Source organism: Pinus tabuliformis, chromosome 7 (genome assembly GCF_031772625.1).
Source record: "Pinus tabuliformis cultivar Carrire ecotype Pingquan chromosome 7, CPIR1, whole genome shotgun sequence".
NCBI classification, from domain to species: domain Eukaryota; kingdom Viridiplantae; phylum Streptophyta; class Pinopsida; order Pinales; family Pinaceae; genus Pinus; species Pinus tabuliformis.
This window is the reverse complement of record NC_142293.1, coordinates 12,014,777-12,037,533: the sequence shown is the minus strand read 5'-3', so window position 1 is coordinate 12,037,533 and position 22,757 is coordinate 12,014,777. Positions and strand designations below refer to the sequence as shown.

At 36.8% G+C, this 22,757-nt stretch overlaps 1 protein-coding gene across 2 annotated transcripts; it reads left to right on the top strand.

The window, feature by feature from the left end:
• The first annotated feature begins 4,162 nt into the window (after positions 1-4,162).
• LOC149244886 (uncharacterized) lies at positions 4,163-8,271 on the top strand. Of its 2 annotated transcripts, XM_089455515.1 has the most exons (5): positions 4,163-4,383; positions 4,609-5,232; positions 5,378-5,467; positions 7,836-7,903; positions 8,024-8,271. In XM_089455515.1, exons 2-5 carry the CDS (start codon positions 4,618-4,620, stop codon positions 8,160-8,162), a joined length of 912 nt encoding a protein of 303 aa, XP_089311641.1. In that variant the 5' UTR covers positions 4,163-4,383; positions 4,609-4,617; the 3' UTR covers positions 8,163-8,271. The 2 variants fall into 2 exon arrangements, with proteins under 2 accessions (XP_089311641.1, XP_089311642.1); XM_089455516.1 differs by lacking the exon at positions 8,024-8,271 and having other exon boundaries at positions 7,836-7,907.
• Positions 8,272-22,757: the final 14,486 nt, after the last annotated feature.

Below are 22,757 nucleotides of genomic sequence, written 5' to 3'. Positions count from 1 at the left end.
ATGTAATATAACAAGTGAAGACATAAAGCATCATATAAATATGCGAAGAAAAAGCAATATAGCATGTAAAAGTATAATAAATCGAAAATAATACAAGGTAAAACTTATTTAGTTTGAACATTTAATGTTGTTATATTTTAAATGCTATTACATGCTATATTATTTTCTGCTTTCATTATATTCTCAAATATTATATTATGGTTATTAATATACATATTTAATATTATATATATTATAATATATGTTTTTAGGTTAAATATTAAAAATAGTAAAATACTTATCTTATACCATATAAAATACTTTATTATTATATATATTGATAATCATAAATATTATATATCTCACACTATCTTATGCTATTAGATGCATAATAATAACTTTAACATGAAAATATAATAAATATAAAAAACAATATAATATGTGAATACATTCAAAATATAGTTACCTTTATCATTCCTATTTAATATATATTATTGGCTTTATGTTGGTTTATGTAAATGTTAACGAGAATATATATATATAATTAAAAATTAAATTTTTAATTATAATAAAATTAAAATGATTTACTTATTTAATATAATAATATTCAAATTTTAAAATAATTATTTAAATTTAAATTTAAATTTTATAAATAATTAAGTGTAAAAAAATTTATATTATTAAATATGGTTTCTAGAAATAATTTTTGAAACATATTAGAAGAGCTAAAGGTTCTTTTTGAGTTGAGAGTTGTCGCTATAAGGTTATACGAGAATGTAATTTCCAAGTTAAAGAGCAATGAGGGGTGGTCGAAAGATATTAAGTGTAATATCGGAGTTAAACAAGGTTGCCCCCTCTCCCCTGCCTTATTTGGCATTTACATCAACAAGCTAGAAGGTTGTTTAGAGGAAGTAGGATGTGTTGGCATGATCTTAGTTGGGATAGTCATCACCCTTCTTCTCTACTCTAACGATATTGTTCTTCTCACAGGTGCCCATCTGATCTTGATAAGCAACTTATACTTCTTAAGGATTTTTGCTCTACCATGGGTATGATTGTAACACTGACAAAACAAAAGTTATGATTATCAAATCTAAGAAGGACACTTACGCTAATTTTATGTATGACAATAGTAACTTGGAGGAAGTGTCTTCCTACAAGTACCTAGGAATTGATATTCATCACAAGCTCAACTGGAACTATAGCATTGAGAAAAGGATTAATGGGGGATGGAAAGCTTATTTTGGTCTTGAAAATAATTGTAAAACGATAAACCTCGTAATGTGGGATAGAAAGAAGTTCCTCTTTGAAACTTTAGTCACTCCGGTTATCTTATATGGATGTGAGGTTTGGGGTTGTAGCATCTCTAGAGAATCCTGGAGAAAGATTGAGCAAATATAGAAGCATTTTATAATGTATAACCTCAAAATTAAAAGCAACACACCCTATCCTATTCTCCTTATAGAAGTGGGTCTTTCCCCTATCGAGAGCCTAGTTATGACTAGGCTTCTGTTGTACAAGCACAAACTCAATAACATAGGAGACCATAGACTTCCTAAGCTAGCTTTAAATTCCAGCCAAAACCACCTAATGCTCAAATGAGGTTGGTATAAAGACACCAGGGCCTGGTTAAACCATTGGGAGATCGACGAGAATGTTGCATTGCAAAACATTAATAACGTTAATAATATTGTTACTTCTAAGTTCAAAGAAAAAATGTGGTGAGAGAAAGATTTAGCAGCAAAAAGAAAATTAAGATATTATAAGGAGGTCATCAACCTCACCCTAGAAGATCAAAAGTATCTCTCTGTTTTAACTAGCTCAAAGAAGAAAATTAATATAGCCAAGATTAGAACGAACTCTCATGAGCTCCATAGTGAAACAGGTCGTTGGGCAGTTCCTAAAACACCATGGATGGAAATGTTCTGCGATCTATATGAAAATACGAACATCGAGGATGAAAATCACTTCCTCTTAGAGTGCCCCGCGTATAACCAAATCTATTTGAGAATACAAACATCGAGGATGAAAATCACTTCCTCTTAGAGTGCCCCGCCTACAACCACATTAGATCTCAGTTTCAAAATATTTGTTGCAACACTGACCTTCCTAGCCTTTTACATTGTCAAAATTACAGTGAGCTCGGGAGGCTTCTCTCCAAGGTGTTTGAGCATAGGAATAAAATCTTAAATCAAACTAAATGATTTGTTTCTTTAGTTCCGTTAGACCAAAGTTTGGTCTCAGTGGACATTAACCATCATCATTATCATAAAGTAAAATATACAAATAAATAATTTTAAGAACATTTTTATTATTATAAAATATACCAGATTAAAAATAACTTTGAAGATAATTCGGTAAAAAAGTTGATTGAAACTTATAAAATATGCGAAAATCACTTACCCACGTGCTTTACACCTTATGATGCTTTACTTGTCTTGCATTCTCTTTAATTTTTTAATATATATATATATATAACTTTTTTAATACAATAGTGTAAATATATATATATATATAGATGCACAAGAGTTGTATATATATATATGTTACTTTTTTAATACAATAGTGTAAATATATATATATAGAGAGAGAGAGATGTACAAGAGTTGTTTTTTGAAATTTGATAATTATAACTTGGATTTACAAAAATTACGGCTAAATTTTTTTCAGGACAAAAAAAGTCTCATTAAAAATCTCTTATTTAAATTTTACCAAAAAATTTCTCAATATTTATGAATCACAAAACCTAATTAAATTTATTATATTTTCATATTATTTATAATATTATTATAGTTAATGGTTATTGCCCATCTGAATAATGATAACTAAATATTTGAACCTAAATAATGTATCTGCACTTAATGAACTCACACAAGTTTTAAAGTTAATTTTTAATAATTTATTTATTTTAAAATTTATTTTTAATTAAAAAATGCATTCATAAAATATCGACCAAAAAGGGAAATGAAAAATATAATATAAAAAGGGAAATTTACCGCTCACCATCATTTTATATCTTTTTTACAAAGATTTTTAAACAGCATAAAACATGAAATAACTCTCATTCTCAGGTCTTGCATTCTCAGTTATTATGTTTACCTTCCCTAGAGTTATAATGCACCGATACAATAAGTTGTTCATTCTCATTTATTATTCTCCCTACCTGCCCACCCTGGCTTGCCTTGTAACACACCAACGCCAATGCCATGTAAAGACGTCATTCAAACCAAAGCAACTACCGTCTCTCGTCCAATAATAATAATAATGAGTGCAGTAACACACCAATGCCATGCAAAGACGTCATTCAAACCAAAGCAACTACCGCCTCTCGTCCAATAATAATAATAATAATGAGTGCATTAACCATGATAAGCAGCTGGTTGGTCACTTCATTACTAAACCTTGGATTCCGGAAAGACCAGGAGGAGCGTTGAATCTTAATAACTATGCATACAACTAAGATTAGACTTGGTACGGCAAATGAATAACAACAATATCAATTCATGGTCGTCCACCTCCAAGGAGAAAATGTGGTACCACCAAGACTTCTTATCCATATTTCAGAGTTTTCACATTCCATGCTCATGAACAAGTTACATCTCTTCACTAACTGACCAAATTTTTTAAAAGAAAAATACCTCCTTGAATGCCCTGTTCGACAAGATTGATGCAAAAGCTTTGGAATTAAGTGGGATAAGGTTATGTAACCACCTAATACTCCACTCACATGTCAATCATGTCATACAAGGAAATTCCAAGTTCTTGTCCACTTTCATCTGTAAACTCGATTCTCCTAAAACCCAAACATTTCAAACAAACAAATGGAGAAAAAGTTCAGAGTTGCTGTCCAACTTCCCTTCAATTTCAACTCCACATTATTGGTCTATGTGAAGTGGTTGTTCATGTTACTTGAAAAGTCCAAGGAATCTCTTTGCACAAGAAGCAAAACATAACAGAAAAGGTCACTAACAATAGGGGAAATTTTAATTTTGAGGGTTCAACATCAAGGATTGAAAATTAAATTTGATGTGGCACACACGGCACGTTACCATTATCGTTCACCCAACCCAAAACCAGATGTCGAATCAAAGTAGATGGATGAATTCTGGAGCTGCCCAAGCATTTAATAAAAATAATTATATACTAATATATAGTTTTCTTAATTTCAAGTCCATGGACGTGAAGCATTTGTTTTGCAGTCGTCTGCCTGGCTGCTGCAACTGTAATGCACTCAGAGCAATTTTTTGCCTAGGAATGTGTGACGACTGCTGTAAAGACGAAGCAGCAGAAAGATATTTTATCCTTGTTACCATCTTCATACTTATTGTTCTTATCAGATTGAATTTGTGTTGAGAGGCCCAATTCAGTTTATCAGATTGAATTTGTGTTGAGAAGCTGATCTTGGTAAATTCTTTGTATTGAGATAATCATACTAGTGATTTTATCATCTTTGTATTGTGATAATGACATTGATTTTTATCAATCAGTTCTATTGTTGGGTATATACACATAGGAAAGCATTGAATTCCATTGAAGTATATACACATATAGCATAGCTTTGAGTTTTTTTGAAGTATATACACAAAACACAGCTTTAACTTTTCTTGTTTTGTTTGTTTTGTTTTGCAGATACACAAAATGCCAATCTGTGGGATTAATCTTGTGGAGATACAGAAGCCACTGCTGACCAGAGTTTTGAAATGGGCAGGAGTGGAGTCCAAGTTGATTGAGATTGAAGAAGGAACAACAATTCATTGTTGGGTGCCCACCAAAATTACAAAGCCACCATTGGTTTTGATCCATGGCTTTGCTGCAGAGGGAGGTGTGACATGGCAATTTCAGGTTGGAGCACTTAGTAAGCATTATGCTGTATATGTTCCTGACTTGTTATTTTTTGGGAAGTCTACCACTGTGAGGAAGGAAAGGTCTGAGAACTTTCAGGCAGAGTGCCTGATGAAAATGCTGAGTAAACTCGGGGTAGATAGTTGTGCCATGGTGGGGTTTAGCTATGGAGGAATGGTGGCATTTAAGATGGCAGAATTTTATCCAGAGCTTGTGAATTGTCTGGTCATCAGTGGGTCCGTGATTGCCATGACTGATTCTATTAGCCAGGCTTCACTCAACAGACTTGGGTTCTCTTCTTCAGCTGAGCTGCTGCTTCCCACATCAGTTAGAGGGCTCAAGGCATTGTTTTCTGTGGCATGTTACAAGAAAATATGGTTCCCAGATTTCCTTTACAATGACTTTCTAGAGGTACAAAAAGATATGAAATAATTGCTAAACTACAAATATATAGATTTATAATTGCCATAAACTACAAATACCTGGATTTATAAATAGACTGTTATTCCATCCATGTTTTACAGTTTGTGATCAAATTGAAAAGAAATGATTGCAGGTTATGTTCAACAACAGGGAGGAGAGAGGGGAGCTATTAACAGCTTTGGTTGAAAGTAACAAAGAAGCCCAAGTTCCAAGCCTTAGTCAGGTGATCAAGAACCATGACAGATTTAATATATGGATTGTTTGTTTTTAATTTTCTGCAAAGCTCTAAGTACTCTGAAAACCATTGTCATTTCCATGGGCAAGTTCCAACTGGAAGTATCAATGCGTGTCTGGATGGTTGATATCACAACCTGCTGTAAGATCAAAATTTATTTATCCGGGCAACCACTAGTGGTTGTAATCCGAAATTACAGTACTCTGCGTAAGGCATTATTATAACAGTATTTGCTAATTCTTGGTAGCCACCAAGACAAATAATCATTTGAGTAGCTAGTCTAAACAGATAAGATTCACTACAAGAAACGCGTAGCTAGTCTAAACAGATAAGATTCACTACAAGAAACGCACAATAGTATATTAGTTGTGAATATCCAATTGGACACAAAACCATTAATCAAAACCACTCTCCTATCACTACAATGGAATAATAGGTGTAATTACAATAGATCCAAGTTAGGGCCATTACAATCTCATATTTCATAGTAATCATCTGCACCTGAACGAAAGAACAAAAGAATGTTAACTGTAGCTAGTCTAAATAGCGCTTAAAGCACCACATGGCAATCCCAGACTATATTCTACCTTTCAAGTATACATTATACCTTAGGGATTTGGGATCCCAGACTATATTCTACCCTTCAAGTATACATTATACATTAGGGATTTGGGGTTAGTAAAGGGCAAAGTTAATAGTTGACTTTGAATATAAAATCAAGTCAAGTCACATGTTATAGTCAAATATATCACTTTTTTTTTTTAAGTTATAGTTAAATATATCACTTCATGTATTATAATATAAAATAGATAGTTGTATAATAATATAAAATATAAAGTAATTATGAAAACACTATTTATCTAAACAAAAAAATAATTTTAATGTCAAAATCAAATAATAGTTGCAATATATTATAATATTATTTAAACATTTTTTTTAAAATTATAGTTAAATATATCACTTCATGTATTATAATATAAAATAGATAGGTGTATAATAATATCAAATATAAAGTAATAATGAAAATATTATTTATCTAAACAAAAGAATAATTTTAATGTTAAAATCAAATAATAGTTGCAATATATTATAATATTATCTAAAAGATATTAGGTTTCAATTATTAAGATCAAAGCGAGCATATCAAAACACAGCATAATTGTAATTATAACAATAGAATAACATCATTACAATAATATTGAGTAATAGAATAACATCATTACCAAAATATTGAGTAAAAGATATTGGTCACTTATACAAAAGAATAATTTTAATATCAAAATCAAAAGATAGTTGTAATTATAATAATAATGTCAAAATTAAAAGATAGTTGCAATTATGATAATAATATTGAGCAAAAGACATTTCTCACTTAAACAAAGATTATGCAGTTAATAGAAGAAATTGGTCACTTAGATACAAGCAAAATCTAGTAGTATTACGTAGTTAATAGGAAAAAATAGTCACAATATTAATTAATAGAAGATACTAATTACTTCAACAAATTTTCATTGAGTTAACTGAGACAATCATTATTATTTAAATATTTATTATTTTGTAAATCTCAATTTAATTAGTTTAAATAATTGCTACTACTTTTATTATAACAAAATTAATTTTAGTAATTAAACTATAAAAGAAAAATAAAATATTAATAATAGAGATTTATTACAATTTTAGTAAAAATATAATAATAAATATTAGTCAAGAAAATAGATAATAGAGTAATTTAAGGAGGTAATTCTGCATGATTTTGAGTAAATTTGGTGGAAATTCTTGGAAATATGGATTACAGTTTGACAATTTCATAATGTTGGGTGTCCCAGAGGTTCTTGATGTTGCTAATTCCATTTTCACCATAAAAATAAATTATTTAAACACTCTCAAAGTGGGATTGAGTTATAAATAACTGGTATAAAAAAATATCCCATAATTAAATTAGATAATCACTATTTTACTTTAAAAAATTTATAACATAAATTAAAAGAATGTCACTATTCTTAAAAAAAAACTTGGTAATCTAATTGTTAGACATTTTATCTCTTTTTGGACAATTTTGACTAAAATCTAATGGGTTAGAATGTAATCTACAGAACTGAAAAATCCCACTAATTTTGAGAACGCTGAATTCATTTATACACTAAAAACACATTTTAAACAACTTAAATTAATAATTTTGGAAAAAATCATATCACTACATTTTATTCTAATGAAAAAGAAAAAATATCTAATTGAATACTCTTAAAAAAAACTATTTTTTTCTTTTTATGAGATTATAGACTCATATTCCACGTTTATATTCCAACAATCAAATCTAACATTGTATATATATGTTGACTATGTATGTGCTTGTCAGAAAATTCTGCTCTTATGGGGTAATAATGATGAGGTTTTCAACATTGAAGTGGCCCAAAGGATGAGAGAGTAAGTTTTCTCAATTTTTTTTTTAAATATTCGTTTTATACTATTTATTTTATTTTAAATAGTTTTACTAGAATCATTTCAATCATTTTTTCTAATGATTTTATTTTAATATTTTTGTAGGCAATTGGGTGACAATACACAATTTGCAAGCATCGATCAGGCTGGCCATTTGGTACATTTGGAAAGACCGTGCGAGTACAACAAACATCTTTTGGAATTCCTTGAGCAACATTACTCCAATCCAGGCAAAGACATGTAAATAATAGAGGGCTTTTCTTTTCTTTTGGGTCACATGTCAAGAAACTGATTGAACATCATGTTACAATTACCATTCTAAGTATATTTCAAACTTGCCTGGCTTTATTAAAGGTTTCGATTTTCCGTTCAGAAGTATACACATTGCATCTTTTATGGTGAAGTATGATAAGCTATTTCTTTGAAGTATCACAATATTTTCTGTCATTGAAGTTGAGCACAATTAAAAACATGGTATAATATGTGGTTCGTATAAATTAATAACTTTAATATTTTTTTAAATTAAGATATATATATATATATATATATATATATATATATATATATATATATATATATATATATATATATATATATATATATATATAATTTTATTCACTTTTTATAAAAAGTAAAATATTTAATTAATTTTCAAATGTTAAAATACAAAAGAACTATGTGAATAAGTTTTTCATCTTAGTAATGAATAAGGCATGAAAATAAAAATGTTTATTTAATTTTTCACTCTGAAAATAAAAGTATATTTTTTATTTTATTAAATATAAATGTTTAATTGTTTTTTTTGTTTTTTGTTTTTGTTGTATTTAGAGGAATATACAATCAATCACTACCCTTATAACTTTTAGGTGTCTATATGTGTCTCTTCTTAGATAGAGGTGAATCACGGAATTTGAACCTTTAACTTTTAGTGTTAATGTAAAAATAAAATTGTTACTTTTTCTTTAATTTATCATTTTTTAACATAAAATTAAAAACGTTTATTTCTTTTTATGTTTTAAATTGATAAAATATATATTAGAGAACCTATGAGAATAGTAGAAATAGGTCAAAGATTTCCTGTAAATTTATCATTTGAAGTAGCATCTCAACTCAATTCTCTACATTTTTTAGTTGGCAAAATATTTATTCACTTTCACAATTGCACTCTATAGAAACTCCTTGTAGATTCAAACTGCTAATTGCAATTTACTAAAACAATACTTGAATCTACTCTACTCATTAGCGGAAACAATTAAACGATCACGAAATCACAAAGCATACACGAGAAAGAATTCAATCAACACATTACACAATGATTTCCTAGGGAATGCCACAATTAAAAACCCCTGCTATCTGTATATTGCATTAGTTAGAAAATATGAGAAGATTACAATGTTTTTCTCAAGCCCAAGCAACCTTTGCACTATCTCTATCTGTGTCATAGCTTCCAAGACAAGCCTAGGCCAACATTTAACCAATTTTCTGCTTGCCCAAGTCCTTATTTCCTCTTTGTTTCCTTGGAAATTAACCCCCTATTAATTAGGGAAATTCCTCAATATGAATTGTGCAATCCTCATAGGCCTTCCTCTAATTGCATGCACCACCTGTACAATTCAGATGATTATACAATTGATAGTACACTGCCCTTGAACTCCAATCTCAACTAGATAACTCTAAAATAGACATGCATGAGTTATTTATGAGCGAATCATTATTTAACTTGTTGAACACATGAAGTAACGCCCCAGTGTCTAACCTTCTACAATTTCCTCCTTTAGTTGGAACTAGTTTAACTGACTTTAACTCAGTTAAACTGAATTAATAATTACAACTCAGAATAAACTCAACCAGGGATCCTATAATGTAGGAGACACTCTACATGACTCAAGTTAGACCCTAAACTCAAATTAACTAAGACAAATAAGTCAAATTAACTCAATTAACTCCTACAAGTTTTCTTGTGATCTGGAATTACAATTTTATTCCTAATTTAATTCAAGGAAAAAATAAAATCAAGATTTTCTTGTTGTGTTTTCAACACTCCCTCTCAACAAGAAACGGATTATCACATACCCCAATCCTACCTCTATGGAACTCAAATTTGCCTCTTGACAATGCCTTAGTCAAGATGTTTGCATCATGTTCCTCTGAAGGAATGTACTCCAACAACATGCTTCTCCTTTACACACAATCTCGTAGATGGTGATACTGGATGTCGATATGTCGATTTACTTGGACTAATCATGAAAAACTGGATTTTCAGAGAGTTTGATACAACTCTGATTGTAATAGCAAATCATTATAGGATCCATCTGCTGACCAAATAACCCAGCAAGGATCTTCCTCATCCAAAATACTTCACAACATTAGCAATCATGTACTCAGCGTCTATTGAACTGAGTGAAAGTATCTCTGCTTCTTCTTGTATCAAGAAACTACTGCTGACCCAATATTGAAGCTTCCCCCTGATGTGTTCCTCCTATCTGATGGACTTCCAGCCCAATCTACATTTATAAAACCTTGCAGCTTCACTCCCTCTGTCTATCTGTACCAAAGAGAAAACTTAATGGTGCCTTTGAGGTATCTCAACACATGTTTAGTTGCCTTCCAATAAAGTCTGGTGTGCTTAACCATTGATTGACTAAGTTGGTTAACTGCAAAACATATGTTTGGTCGTGTGTTCACCAAATACATAAGTGAACCCACAAGTTGCCTGTAAATAATAGCCTCCACTAATTCACTTGAAGTAGCATCTTCCTTCCTCCAATTCCCTGTTAGAGTAGTCTCCATGGGTTTGTTGCTTTCCATGTGGAAATTCTTCAGTATCTTGTTGACATACTTTCCATGAGAGAAAAACAGTTCCTCATCTCCATGCCATACTATCATACCAAGGAAATAATGCATGAGCCTCGGATCCTTAATCTCGAATTCTCTTGCAAGATCCTCTTTGCAAGATTTTACTAGCTTCTCATCACCTGTTAGAATTAAATCATCGACATATAATTATAATCAACAATTTACCTTCAACCACAATACGGTAAAGGTTTACATCTGCTTCACTTTTGGTGAAGATTAACCTGGTGAAATAGTTGTCAATCCTAGTCTACCAAGCACAAGGTGCTTGTTTCAATCCATACAATGCTCGCTTGAGTCTGCACACATGCCACTCTCTATTAAAGGTCTCAAACCCTTCCGGTTGCTCAATGTACACCTCTTCCTCAATCACTTCGTTGAGGAATGTTGTCTTCACATCCATCTGATGTATATTCCATCCCATTTGCATTGAAAGTGCTAGAATAGATCTGATTGAAGAGTGCATTGATACTGGAGCAAAGGTCTCCTTGTAATCAATTCCCTCCACCAGAGAGAACCTTCTAGCCACAAATCTGGCCTTGTGTTTCTCTACACTCCCATCTTCTGCTTGCTTTACCTTATAAAGCCATATGGAACTCACCAATGACTTGTTTGCTAGTCTTGGGACCACTTCCCAAACATTATTTCTGATAATGGATTCATACTCCTCTAACATGGCATCAACCCATATTGGTTTCTACATTGCTTTCTCGAATGAGGATAACTCAATCTCTACACTCTTGTTCATTAGAACCATGTAGCCAGTGTATCGATTTGGTGACCTCCTATGCATGCGCTGTGATGTGGGTGGCCCCACATTCTCTCTAGCATCGTGCATTAATCTGTTAGCTTATCTGGTGCGCTTCCTTCCATCTCTGGAAGTCTTTGCATGAGTGGGTGTTTCCACTCCTATTCCTCTGCATGTGGTTGCTCCACATCACCCTGAGGTTCTTCCTTTGGAGCTGAAATCTCCTCATCTTCATGTAACTGAAGCTCCCTTTCAAGGGAACATCTCATGGCCTTCTCTTCATCGAACTTCACATCTCTACGAACCATTGTCATCCTATGAGATGGAAAGTACACCCAATAGTTGTGAGGTGTACCAGTGTACCCCACAAATATGGCCCACTTAGTTGTTGGCTCTAGCATCCTTGGTAACATGACAGTAAATTGATGAACCAAAGATATTGAAGCATGACACATCTGTTCTCTTCCCAAAAAAAATATTTTTTTGGTGTACTCATCCTGAGAATCTGATGAGGCTTCTTGTTCTATACATATATAGTTGTGTTGCATGCTTCATCCCACTAGTGAAATGGTAGGCCCTGATCATGTAACATCACTCGTGCAACTCCCATAATACTTATGTTCTTCCTTTCAACCAGCCCATTCTGTTGTGGGTTATGGGGTGTTATCTGTTGGGTGTGGAACCTGATTATCTTCTGTATTCAAAGGTTTCAGCCAGATGTATACCCCAGGAAGACTGTACACCCCTCCACGCCGGGGGGTGCGGGGGGGACTTGTCCCCCCCACGGGGGTCCGGGGGGGTAAATCCCCCCCGGCTAGGGGGTTCGGGGGCCAGCGGTCCCCCGGCGGGGGTTCTAGGGCAGCGCCCTTGAAGCTAAAAATAGATGTAAAATTGCCTTGAAAAAGTCTAGTAATTTCTAGTCAATCTGGGCCGTTCATTAGGCGGATGATTTGACGGTAGAACTTATGTTTAATTTAGGGTTTTTTTCCCTAGAAGGCAACCTCTCACTATATATGAGGGAATTGTATTGCGTCTATGTAGATTTGTATTTTGAATGAGGAAGAGAGAGGAGATTGAGAGCGAAGAGGGAGTTACAGTGGATCTTCTATAGGTTGTATCTCTTCAGTTTGCTGGATAATATAATAAAATAAGGACTAGTTGTTTCTCCATGGATGTAGCCCAAACTAGGTGAACCACGTATATCTGTGTCTCTCTTGTTTTATGTGTTTTTTGTGTTTATATTTCTGCAATATTTTATGTGTTCCATTGCTCCGTAATACATAATTTTCTAACACTATCAGCGCCCGTTGAATGCCTTCTAATGCACAAAAGTTCTTGAATTCATTCAACACATATTCTCCATTGTTATCGCTCCTGAGAGCCTTCACTTTCTTGCCAGTGTATTTCTCAACAAGTGCTTTAAATTCACAAATTTTAGAGAACGTTTGATATTTCTTCTGGATGAAGAAAATCCACCAATTACGTGAGAAATCGTCTACAAATATTACATAATACTTATGCTTTGTCGTGGAGGTTATCGAGAACGGTCCACACATATATAAGTGAACTCTTTCAAGGATCGATTGCACTCAATTGTCCTTATCATGAAAGGTGGATTTTGTGTACTTCCTATTGAAGTTTCTAAGTTTACTTAGTTTGGAAACCCTTCATGCACTTTTTCTGATTTATTCCTACCTACTTGTTATTTTTCTTTAACAAGTTATTTACAATGTAAATACTGAAAATAAATACCAGTGCATGCTCAACATATTATAGATCAGCGACTAAAAGAAACAAGAACAAACACACCATATGACACCATTATTTTTGGACCAATGTCCTCGGAAAACCCCAATGCGAGAAAACCGGTGCAGCTATCTGAGGGTTTTCTTATTAAACAATATCAGAGTACAATCTGGGTGCCAAAACTGGCCTACCCAAAAGAGAATTTCCTTAGCAGCTATACCTCACAGTTTAAGAGAATCTCCTGGCTAAAACCCCAAAAAATCCTTCTGGCAGTTCCTCAGCACAAAACTGCTCCTGCAACCCCAGCATCTGCCCAATCTGTACTGCGTCAGCCCCTCTCTATCCAGCCTTTCTTGGCCTGCGTTAGCCCCAGGAGGCCCTACATCAGATCTGGGAGCCTCTGCGTCAGCTACGCTGGCCTCTCTGGTGCTCTGCGCAGCACTTGGTTGCCTCTGCGTGGCCCTACGTGAGCCCTTGCTGGCTTTGGGTTACCCTCCTTGGCTGCTGCACTACTCTCCCGGCACAATCTCTGCCTTCTCTGTTTCTCTGTACTCAATGCCCCTCAGCGGCTCTCCCGATCACTAATTCTATTTATCTTAGCAAACCCCGCTCTAGAGAATAGAATGACTGACCATCTGGTGTGATCTCCAAGTGACCCTCAAGCCTCCTCTTATACTTTTCTTGTTGACATATCAACAACCGAGATTAAATCCCTAATCAATGGCTAAGATTAGATCTAGCTTGATCCATGTCTTTTGGACCACTTTAACACACATTCATATTAATACACATTAATATTTTATTTTCCCTAAGTTTAGACTTAGGGATTCCATTAAAAATATTAATTATTTTAATATCTCCTAATCTGTTCAGAATCTGTCCAAACCCTTTCTGGGTATTGGAAATCTCATGTGCCCCAACCTCTTCACCAAATTTCGTGGCTAGAGCACATCCGATACTAACCCAAATCAACACTCCCTCTTAGCGAGGATTGTGCTTTAGCAATACTCCTCATTGAGTATTACTCTGATCATCTAGCATCGGTACCTGTGTTGATGCTAGGCCTTCCTACCCAACATCCTCTGCACCGTTGCCTCCTGTACTACTACCCATGGTTCTGCCACTGCCACTGTTGCATCTGTACGACAACTCCCTCTGCATCTGTGTTGTTGCTGGTCTTTTCTCCCAACACTACATCTGCACTGCACCTCCTCTCATCATGCTGCATCGTGCTGCCCATTGTTGCACTGTAACTCAGTTACTGAGAAGTAAGTAATTGATCTCCCAACTAACCTCCTTGTTGAGCTAGAAACACCCACTGATGCTGAAGCTCCCTTTGCTACTGACAAGTGCTCCCTCTCTCTGACCTCTACACTACTACAACACCTCCCTGCATCTCGCACCGTTTCACACCTATCTGTGCCTTCCTGCACTGGTGCAACACTCCTGTGCCTCTCACACCGCTCCAGCCTGCTAGCTCTGCATTGTCTCGGGACCCATGCACTGTAGCTCTCTCTACCGCTCCATCTGCATCCGTCTCTACCCACTCAACCAGTCTTGCTACTCCTCGACGGGGCTCCCATAGCAAGGTCTAATCCAAGAGGCTGGGTACCTCAATGATCTTGCCCCTCATTGCCTGTAGTCCACCTGACTACAACTCGATGTCTCCCCACTTCCGCTCAAGTAGTGCATGTGCACTCATGGCACAATCATCGTCTGTCAAAACTTCCTTCTATGCCCGTGTTGGGGTTGCCTTAGTCTTGGAAGACTCTCCCTTACTATTCTTCCTTGGGCACTGCGTCGCATAATGACCCATCTCCCCACAGTGGAAGCACTTGATCTCAGAGAGATCTTTCTTCTTCCGCTTCTCCTACTTTCCCTCAGATGCTAGGGCCACATCCTCCTCCTCCTGTTGAAATTTGATCCCTTTGTTGCTGCTACCTGTCTTTGACTGTCCTCTGATCTCTTCCTGGAGAAGAGCTACCCACATCTCGTCCCAAGGTAGGAGAGTTCATCTTCCCAGGATACTCTAGACAAACACTTCCCAATCTTCTGAGACATCATTCAGGGTTGTCCTCACCATAAGCTCCTGATCTGATGTCGTTCCTATAGCAGTCAACTGGTCTCGGATCTCATTCAGTCCTCTGAGGAAGGAGTCAATTGATTGTCCCTTCTTCATCTAATACGACCTCATCTGGTTCTCGAGCAGCATTCTTCTCTGCATAGAAGTATGCTGGTACGGGTTCTTGAGAGCCTCCCACATCTCAATTGTCGTTTCCTTCTCGGCTATATGTGGTGCCACATGATCCTTGACCCCGTCAAGGATAATGCATTTATCCCTCACCATCGCCTCTTCGTACTTGTTCTTATCATTGGGGTCGACTGGGATAGCTATAACCTTCAAGGCGAAGTTCTTGACACGATTCTTGTCAAGCACTGATAAGATTCTGGCCTTCCATACTACAAAGTTCGATGCTCCGTCAAGTCTATCCTGGTCTCTTACCCCATGTAGTGCCATGACGCTCCTCTACTTCCCTCCTGGAAGTTCTCTGTTCGACTCCTCTAAGTCTCTACTTCCCGTATGGAAGTTCTCTTTTGGACTCCCTCTGAGTCCTAATTTCCCTCCTGCAAATCCTTCTACCGCTTGTCGAGATGCCCCCTACTCTGATCGTCTTATGCAACTGCACTGCTGATCTAGGTTCCTCGGCTAGAAATCCTCGGTAACAACTCCTTTGGCCCTGCTCCGTCAGGTACTGTTCTGACTACAGTACCTCACCAGCTCCACTCTGCAATATTTCTGCAGCCTTTTAGACTCCAACAACTGCCTCTCTGTGAACTGCATCAACCCCTCTCTACCTCACATTGGCTTTGTGTCACCCCAGATGGGTCTGCGTCAGCCCTGGGATGCCCTGCATCAGCCCTCTAGCCCTCTGCGTCAGCAACACTGACCTCTCTGAGGCTCCGCGCAGCTCCCGACTTCTTATGCATGGCTCTGATTGGCTCTGCGTCACACTTCTTAGCTTTTGTGCCGCTCGAAACAACTTCTGTCACCTCGGGACAGTTGTTTTCTGCTGCTATTGCTCCGCTCGGCTAATGTCCCTTAGTCCTCTTGTGATATACAATCACGCTCTGATACCATGTTGAAGTTTCTAAGTTTACTTAGTTTAGAAACCCTTCATGCACTTTTTTTTATTTATTCCTACCTACTTGTTATTTTTCTTTAACAAGTTATTTACAATGTAAATACTGAAAATAAACATTAGTGCATGTTCAACATATTACAGATCAATAACTAAAAGAAGCAAGAACAAACACACCACATGACACCATTATTTTTAGACCAATGTCCCCGGAAAAACCCAATGTGGGAAAATCGGTGCAGCTATCTGAGGGTTTCTTATTAAGCAATATCAAAGTACAATCTGGGTGCCGAAACTGGCCTACCCAACAGAGAATTTCCTTAGCAGCTATACCCCACAGTTTGAGAGAAATCTCCTGGCTGAAACCTCGAAAAATCCTTTTGGCAGTTCCTTAGCACAAAATTGCTCCTGCAACCCCAACGTCTGCCCAATCTGGACTGCGTCGGCCCCTCTTTGTCCCATGCTAGCCCTGTGTTAGCCCCAGGAGGCCTTGCAATAGCTCTGGGAGCCTCTGTGTCAGCTACGCTGGCCCCTTTGGTGCTCTGCGCAGCACTTGGCCGCCTCTGCGTGGCTCTACGTGAGCCCTTGTTGGCTCTGCGTCACCCTCCTTGGTTGTTGCGCTGCTCTCCCAGCACAATATCTGCCTTCTCTATTTCTCTGTACTCAATGCCCCTCAGCTGCTCTCCCGATCACTGATTCTATCTCTCTTAGCAAACCCCACTCTAGAGAATAGAATGACTAACCATCTGGTGTGATCTCCAAGTGACCCTCAAGCCTCCTCTTATACTTTTCTCGTTGACATATCAACGGCCAAGATTAAGTCCCTAATCAATGGCTAAGATTAGATTAGGCTTGATCCATGTCTTTTGGACCACTCTAACACAGATTCATATTAATACACATTAATATTTTATTTTCCCGAAGTTTAGACTTAGGGATTCCATTAAAAATATTAATTATTTTAATATCTCCTGATATGTTTAGAATCTTCCATAACCATTTCTGGGTATTGGATATCTCATGTGCCCCAACCTCTCCACCACATTTCGTGGCTAGAGCACATCCGATGCTACCCAAAATCAACACTTCCCCAATGTACACGCTTTGTATGTATCTCTCTGCTCTAGTGCACCCTTGGGAAGTACTGTAGAAATCTATTGCATGATCTTCAAAGCTCCATGGTGAAGATAGCCAATATTCTATGCCATAATTCATTGATGTCTTGACTCTACACCTTCTCTGCTTTTGTGCTCAAAGAAGCACAATCTTCTACTTCAAATTTATAGAGCTTCTTCACCTGAACTCTAATCTGCTTCACTTATCTTGTGGCTTTGGGATGAAGGAAAGACTTTCCTTTTCTAAATATCACATCGTAGCCATGGTCTTCTAACATAGCAACTGAAACTAAATTCTTCTTCAGACCTGGAACATACATGAAAACTTTTAATGTGAGAGGAGAACCAAACTCACTCTGAAAAGTAATAGTACTGATGTTGGTCATGATATACCTTCCATCATCTCCCATTTCAATGTATGTCTTGAGGTCCTTCTCCTCCAAGTCACTGAAAAATTATTTGTTTTTGGTTATATGGAATGAGGCTCCACTATCCATATACCACACTTTACCCATCCCCAATGTCACCATGCAAGCAATGAGGGTGAAATCCAACTCGAATTGTGAAGCAAGAACTTAACCTGCTGCTCCTCTTGAAGGTTTCTTGTTGGACTTCTTGTTTGGTCACTTCGTGGCATAGTGTCCCATCTCGTGACAGTGAAAACATTTAATCTTCATCAAGTCCTTCTTTCTGCTTTGACTAGAATCTCCTCTGGGTTGGAATTTGTTTCCTTTCCCTTTCTTCGCCTTTCCAGCTAAGGCACAGTTATCTTCATCATCATGCTTGGATGGGGTTCTGTTGGACACCTAATCCTCTATGGGTTAGTGTGGAAGCTGAACAGCCACAAGGAAGTCCAAGAGACCTTGGGATGTGGAACCCAACGGTCACACCATGTACTATAAATGTATATCATTTGTTAATAATAAATGTACTCTCATGTTTTATCTTTCATATTCTTTCTACCATGTGTGTGTTTAACATGGTATTAGAGCTGCAGGCGAATTTCTGCCCTGCTCAAATTTGAGCCACTAGTTGTGGCCTCTCTGTGCATGTCAGTTCTACATTCTTGCAGATAGAACTGTCATTATTGTGTGCATGCCTATTTCATGCTGCAAATTGTCTGGCTGACCTCTCTCAGCTAGATTTGTGTTGGGTTCTCTATCCACTGTCTCAAATAAAAATAAAAAAATGCACCTGCTTATTCTGCCTATTCTGCCCATGTTCTGCATTTCTGCAGCCTGACACATCTGCCTTCTGCCAGCACAAATTCCTGACTCTGAACAATGGTGATTCTCTGCGCATGAATGAATGTCTCCCTCAGTGTTTGGTTATATACCACTATTCGTTGTCTAAACGCTTGTGAAGGCTACTCTTACGCTTATGTTTAAACACCCCTTCGCTCTGCATCCATATGCCCCTCATACCTTGGCATCGAAGTGTTTTGTTTCGCCCATCCATCAACCAAAACAAATGTAACTGTAGTTCCAGAAGTTTCCTCCTCCTTTTGGAATTCCTTGTCAGTTTTAACAAATCCTGCTACTAATGCCACAGGCAACACTTGCAACCACTCTTCTCTACCAAGACCCAGCATAATCACACTCATTACATGACTGAGCAACTTATTCCTGGAATATATGGCTGCGGCTGCTCCATTGTTCCCATTGAACTTGGGATCTAAGGTTCCCGATTCATAAGTCTGCACATCGTGAACATTTTTGTGCTTTCCATATCCCAAATCGAAGACTCGAATCCTGGTCAACTACTCTGGCCCATTAGAATACTATGAGGCTCAGATTTGATGCCCTAATGATTAAAAGTGGTGCATTGTTCAAACAACAATTCTTTAGATCGGAGTTCTGGCCTTAATTGACGAGAAATTTGAGCAAAATTTCGGTAGGGTTTCATACTTGGCGTGAGTTGACGGAGATTGAAAAACATGCAATCGAATGCAAGATTCTACATCGTGACAACACCATCTTAACGAGCATTCCGCGAAGAGTTGGTGCAATCTGTTGAGGATTTTATCCGATGCAGCAACTTGGGCACGTAAAAGAAGAGCCAGTGTTGATTTCATTGTCGAAGAACCGAAACCATTAAGATCTTTGCACAGAAATTCCACCCGTTCTTCTTCAAAGAACATAACTAAAAAAAAAAACCTGATACAAGCACAGACAGAAGCCTTGGGTCCAGCCTCAACTCAAAGGCCTCCTCCAACAACACCGCTTCTTCGCTTGCCAGTCATAGATATGTGGTAATGGAATCCATAAATTTAATTTCTCGTTACAACTGCTAGTGATTAGATGAGATGTTCTTTTTCTCTTCCGTATCCATTTTGAAAAGGCTCGACAGTGTGGATGAAACCCATATTGAGTTATGTACGCAGATTTGTGGAAGCATTGCATTTTATATTGTGTTGGTAACTCCTGCGTTTGGTGAATGTTGACTGTGTCTGGTGTGAATACATCAAATTGATTGTGTATGCATTGGTATATTTCTCCTCTTCGTTGAGTATGTGTTGCAGGCTAGCAACCACCAAGCACCTGATTTAGCCTGAGAAAATTGATGCGAATGGTCGTTGGCATCCATGGCTTTTTCAAGCTTGAAATTGCAGGCTGGGAAATGGGGAATTCTAATTTTCCTGGTTCAGTGAATACACGTCTCTAGAACAATGATTCTCAAATGCAAGACAGACTAGAAAACCTCAAAAGTCATGGCCTGACAACTTATAACCGTATGTCATGGTTTTGAATTGTGCATTCTATGATGTGGAGATCGTATATATGGTATATGCATTAACCTTATTTTTTGAAGACTGTGGGTTGTGTATGGATGTTTTTTATGATTTATGAAAAGAGAATAAATTATAACATTGCTACCACAAATTCCACTGGTGCACTCCCAACTCCTTGATTGTTCATTTTCCTGAATTTGAACTTTGGTGCATTGGCACATGTTGGACTTTATGCCTTGATGCTCTTTGTGAGACTTTGCATAAGCTAGCCCGTGTGTTGAATTTTTTTGATAGTCAGTATTCTGTGCAGAAGACCGAATGAAATGGATGGACGCTTACAAAAATGAATGAAGATTTATGTTTTGATTGAAGATTGCAATTTGGACTAAAAAAAAAATAGAAGCATGTAACAACAGTGAACGTAGGACGTGTTGCATGTTGGGTCCAACATATGTTGCATGGACGAATTTCTGTGTTGAATATACATTGGAATGTGGTGATGTGTTGTGCGGAACGAGCATTGACCAATTCGAATGCCCTCTGTGTAAGTGACTGAACTTTGAAGGGCGGTCGTTCCGATGATTTATTCAACGACGACTCTTATCAGCATTAACCAACATTGTTGTTAGCATAATATATTTTGGCAGCGAATAGTAACGCGAATCCTCCTTAAAATTGTTGGATTGTGTAGTTTTGGGAAAATCGAGCACCGTTGGGATTGAAGCAGCTGGGATCATGCCCATATACCGTGCTCCCATGATTTTCTTATTGTCATATTTCAAGTAATTATATAATCGATTTTTAAAAGAGTCGAAGCATACAAGTTCTTATGTAATGATATGAAATGGAATATGGCATAAGAAATTAATTAAACCTTTCCTAATGACTATTTTCATAGTATGATTTGGAGAAGTTCGAACCACACCTCGCCAAGGGAGATTTGTTATTAACTGTGGAATAGTTTTGGCTAGTCTCTGCATCAGATTTGGATTTTTGATTAAAGTAATGCTCCATTTTTCTAAGGAGTGGTTGACAGATTTTTTTTCAAGAAACTTGAAATATCTTTCTAAGAAGCTTTTAGCTTTATGAGGAACTCAAAGTATCATCAAGGCACTGCATTTTTTTGAAAAATGGATCGAATTGGTGAAGTATTAGAGTTCTCAAAAACTATAATACAATCTACTTCTAATGACACATTCCAAATTAGCAAAGCCTCTCTCTCAGAAATTCAGACTTGTCTACAATATGCACAAGAACAGATTGATTTTTTACAGCTTGAATCTCAACTACAACAGGAAGAATTACAACATTGGAGTCATCATTCTGAACCTATTTTTGTTCAAAACAATGAAACAGACTCCCATAAGCAACAAGTCAATATTATTGAAATTGATTCATATCCAGTGCCCAATAAAGTAGCAAAGTCACATGCAGATGCAAAAATTCAGCCAACACTTCTCAAGCCCATCATCAGACCTTGGGAAGAGCTTGTCCATAACAAGCACAGAACAGGTCTTGGATATGAGAAGGACGAGTGCTTTCATATTCTAGATTACTCAAAGCCCATCCAGTTTCAGAGTGCTGGATTCCTTCATGACATTTCACCTCCAGCTGTTCCAGATTCTGCCCCCCTTCCATAGCGACAACAACAACAACATATTGTGAAATTCCAAAACTGTGACCAAGTTGGCCATCTGAAAGATCACTGTTTTGATCTTCATCCATGTAAGCACTGTCATAAAACCAGTCATTCTTCAAACAGATGCTTCAGAAAAAAACCTCCTACAAGAACAAAGATTCGTATTGGATGGATCGCTTCTTGGCAATGGGCATCAATAGCCAAGAAGATATTTCAGTCACATGTCAGAACTTGTTCAAGAGTATTAAACAGTCTTGCAGTTGAGTTTTCTCCATATTCTCGCCTTGTATCTGACAGGGGGGGAAAATGATGGTCATATACAAGCTTCAAAGCCACATCAAGCGAGCCTGAGCCACAACCTGTTACACCAGTTTCAGAGCTGTAGCCAGAGACAAAGATGCCCCTAAGCATGCCTTCAGTTGGTAATTTGGGACACTTCCTCTAGCATAAGACTTCAACTTCTTGCCAGTTTCGGAAGAGTTCCACGAATTGCATTAAGCATTCCAGAGTTGTTGGTCATCCTTAAACCATCACAGGTTGAGACTTCCCTTTTCAGGTTGAAGTTCTCCCTTTTATGCGAGGTGAGACCTCCCTTTCATGGTTGAAGGTTTCCCTCGTCAAAACATCAGGAACACTTCCTCTAGCAGAAGACTTGAGCTTCATGCCAGAATTGGAAGAGTTTCGGGAACTGCACTAAGCATTCCAGTGTTGGTGGTCATCCTTAAACCACTGCCCTTTATACCAACATTTCAGAGAGCACATTTAGCCTAGTGTTGCCATGAATTTTTGCACATTTTCGATTACAACTCTCTTCTTGGACTCATACATAACCCTTCGGATTAAGGGGGGAATGTTGGACACCTAATC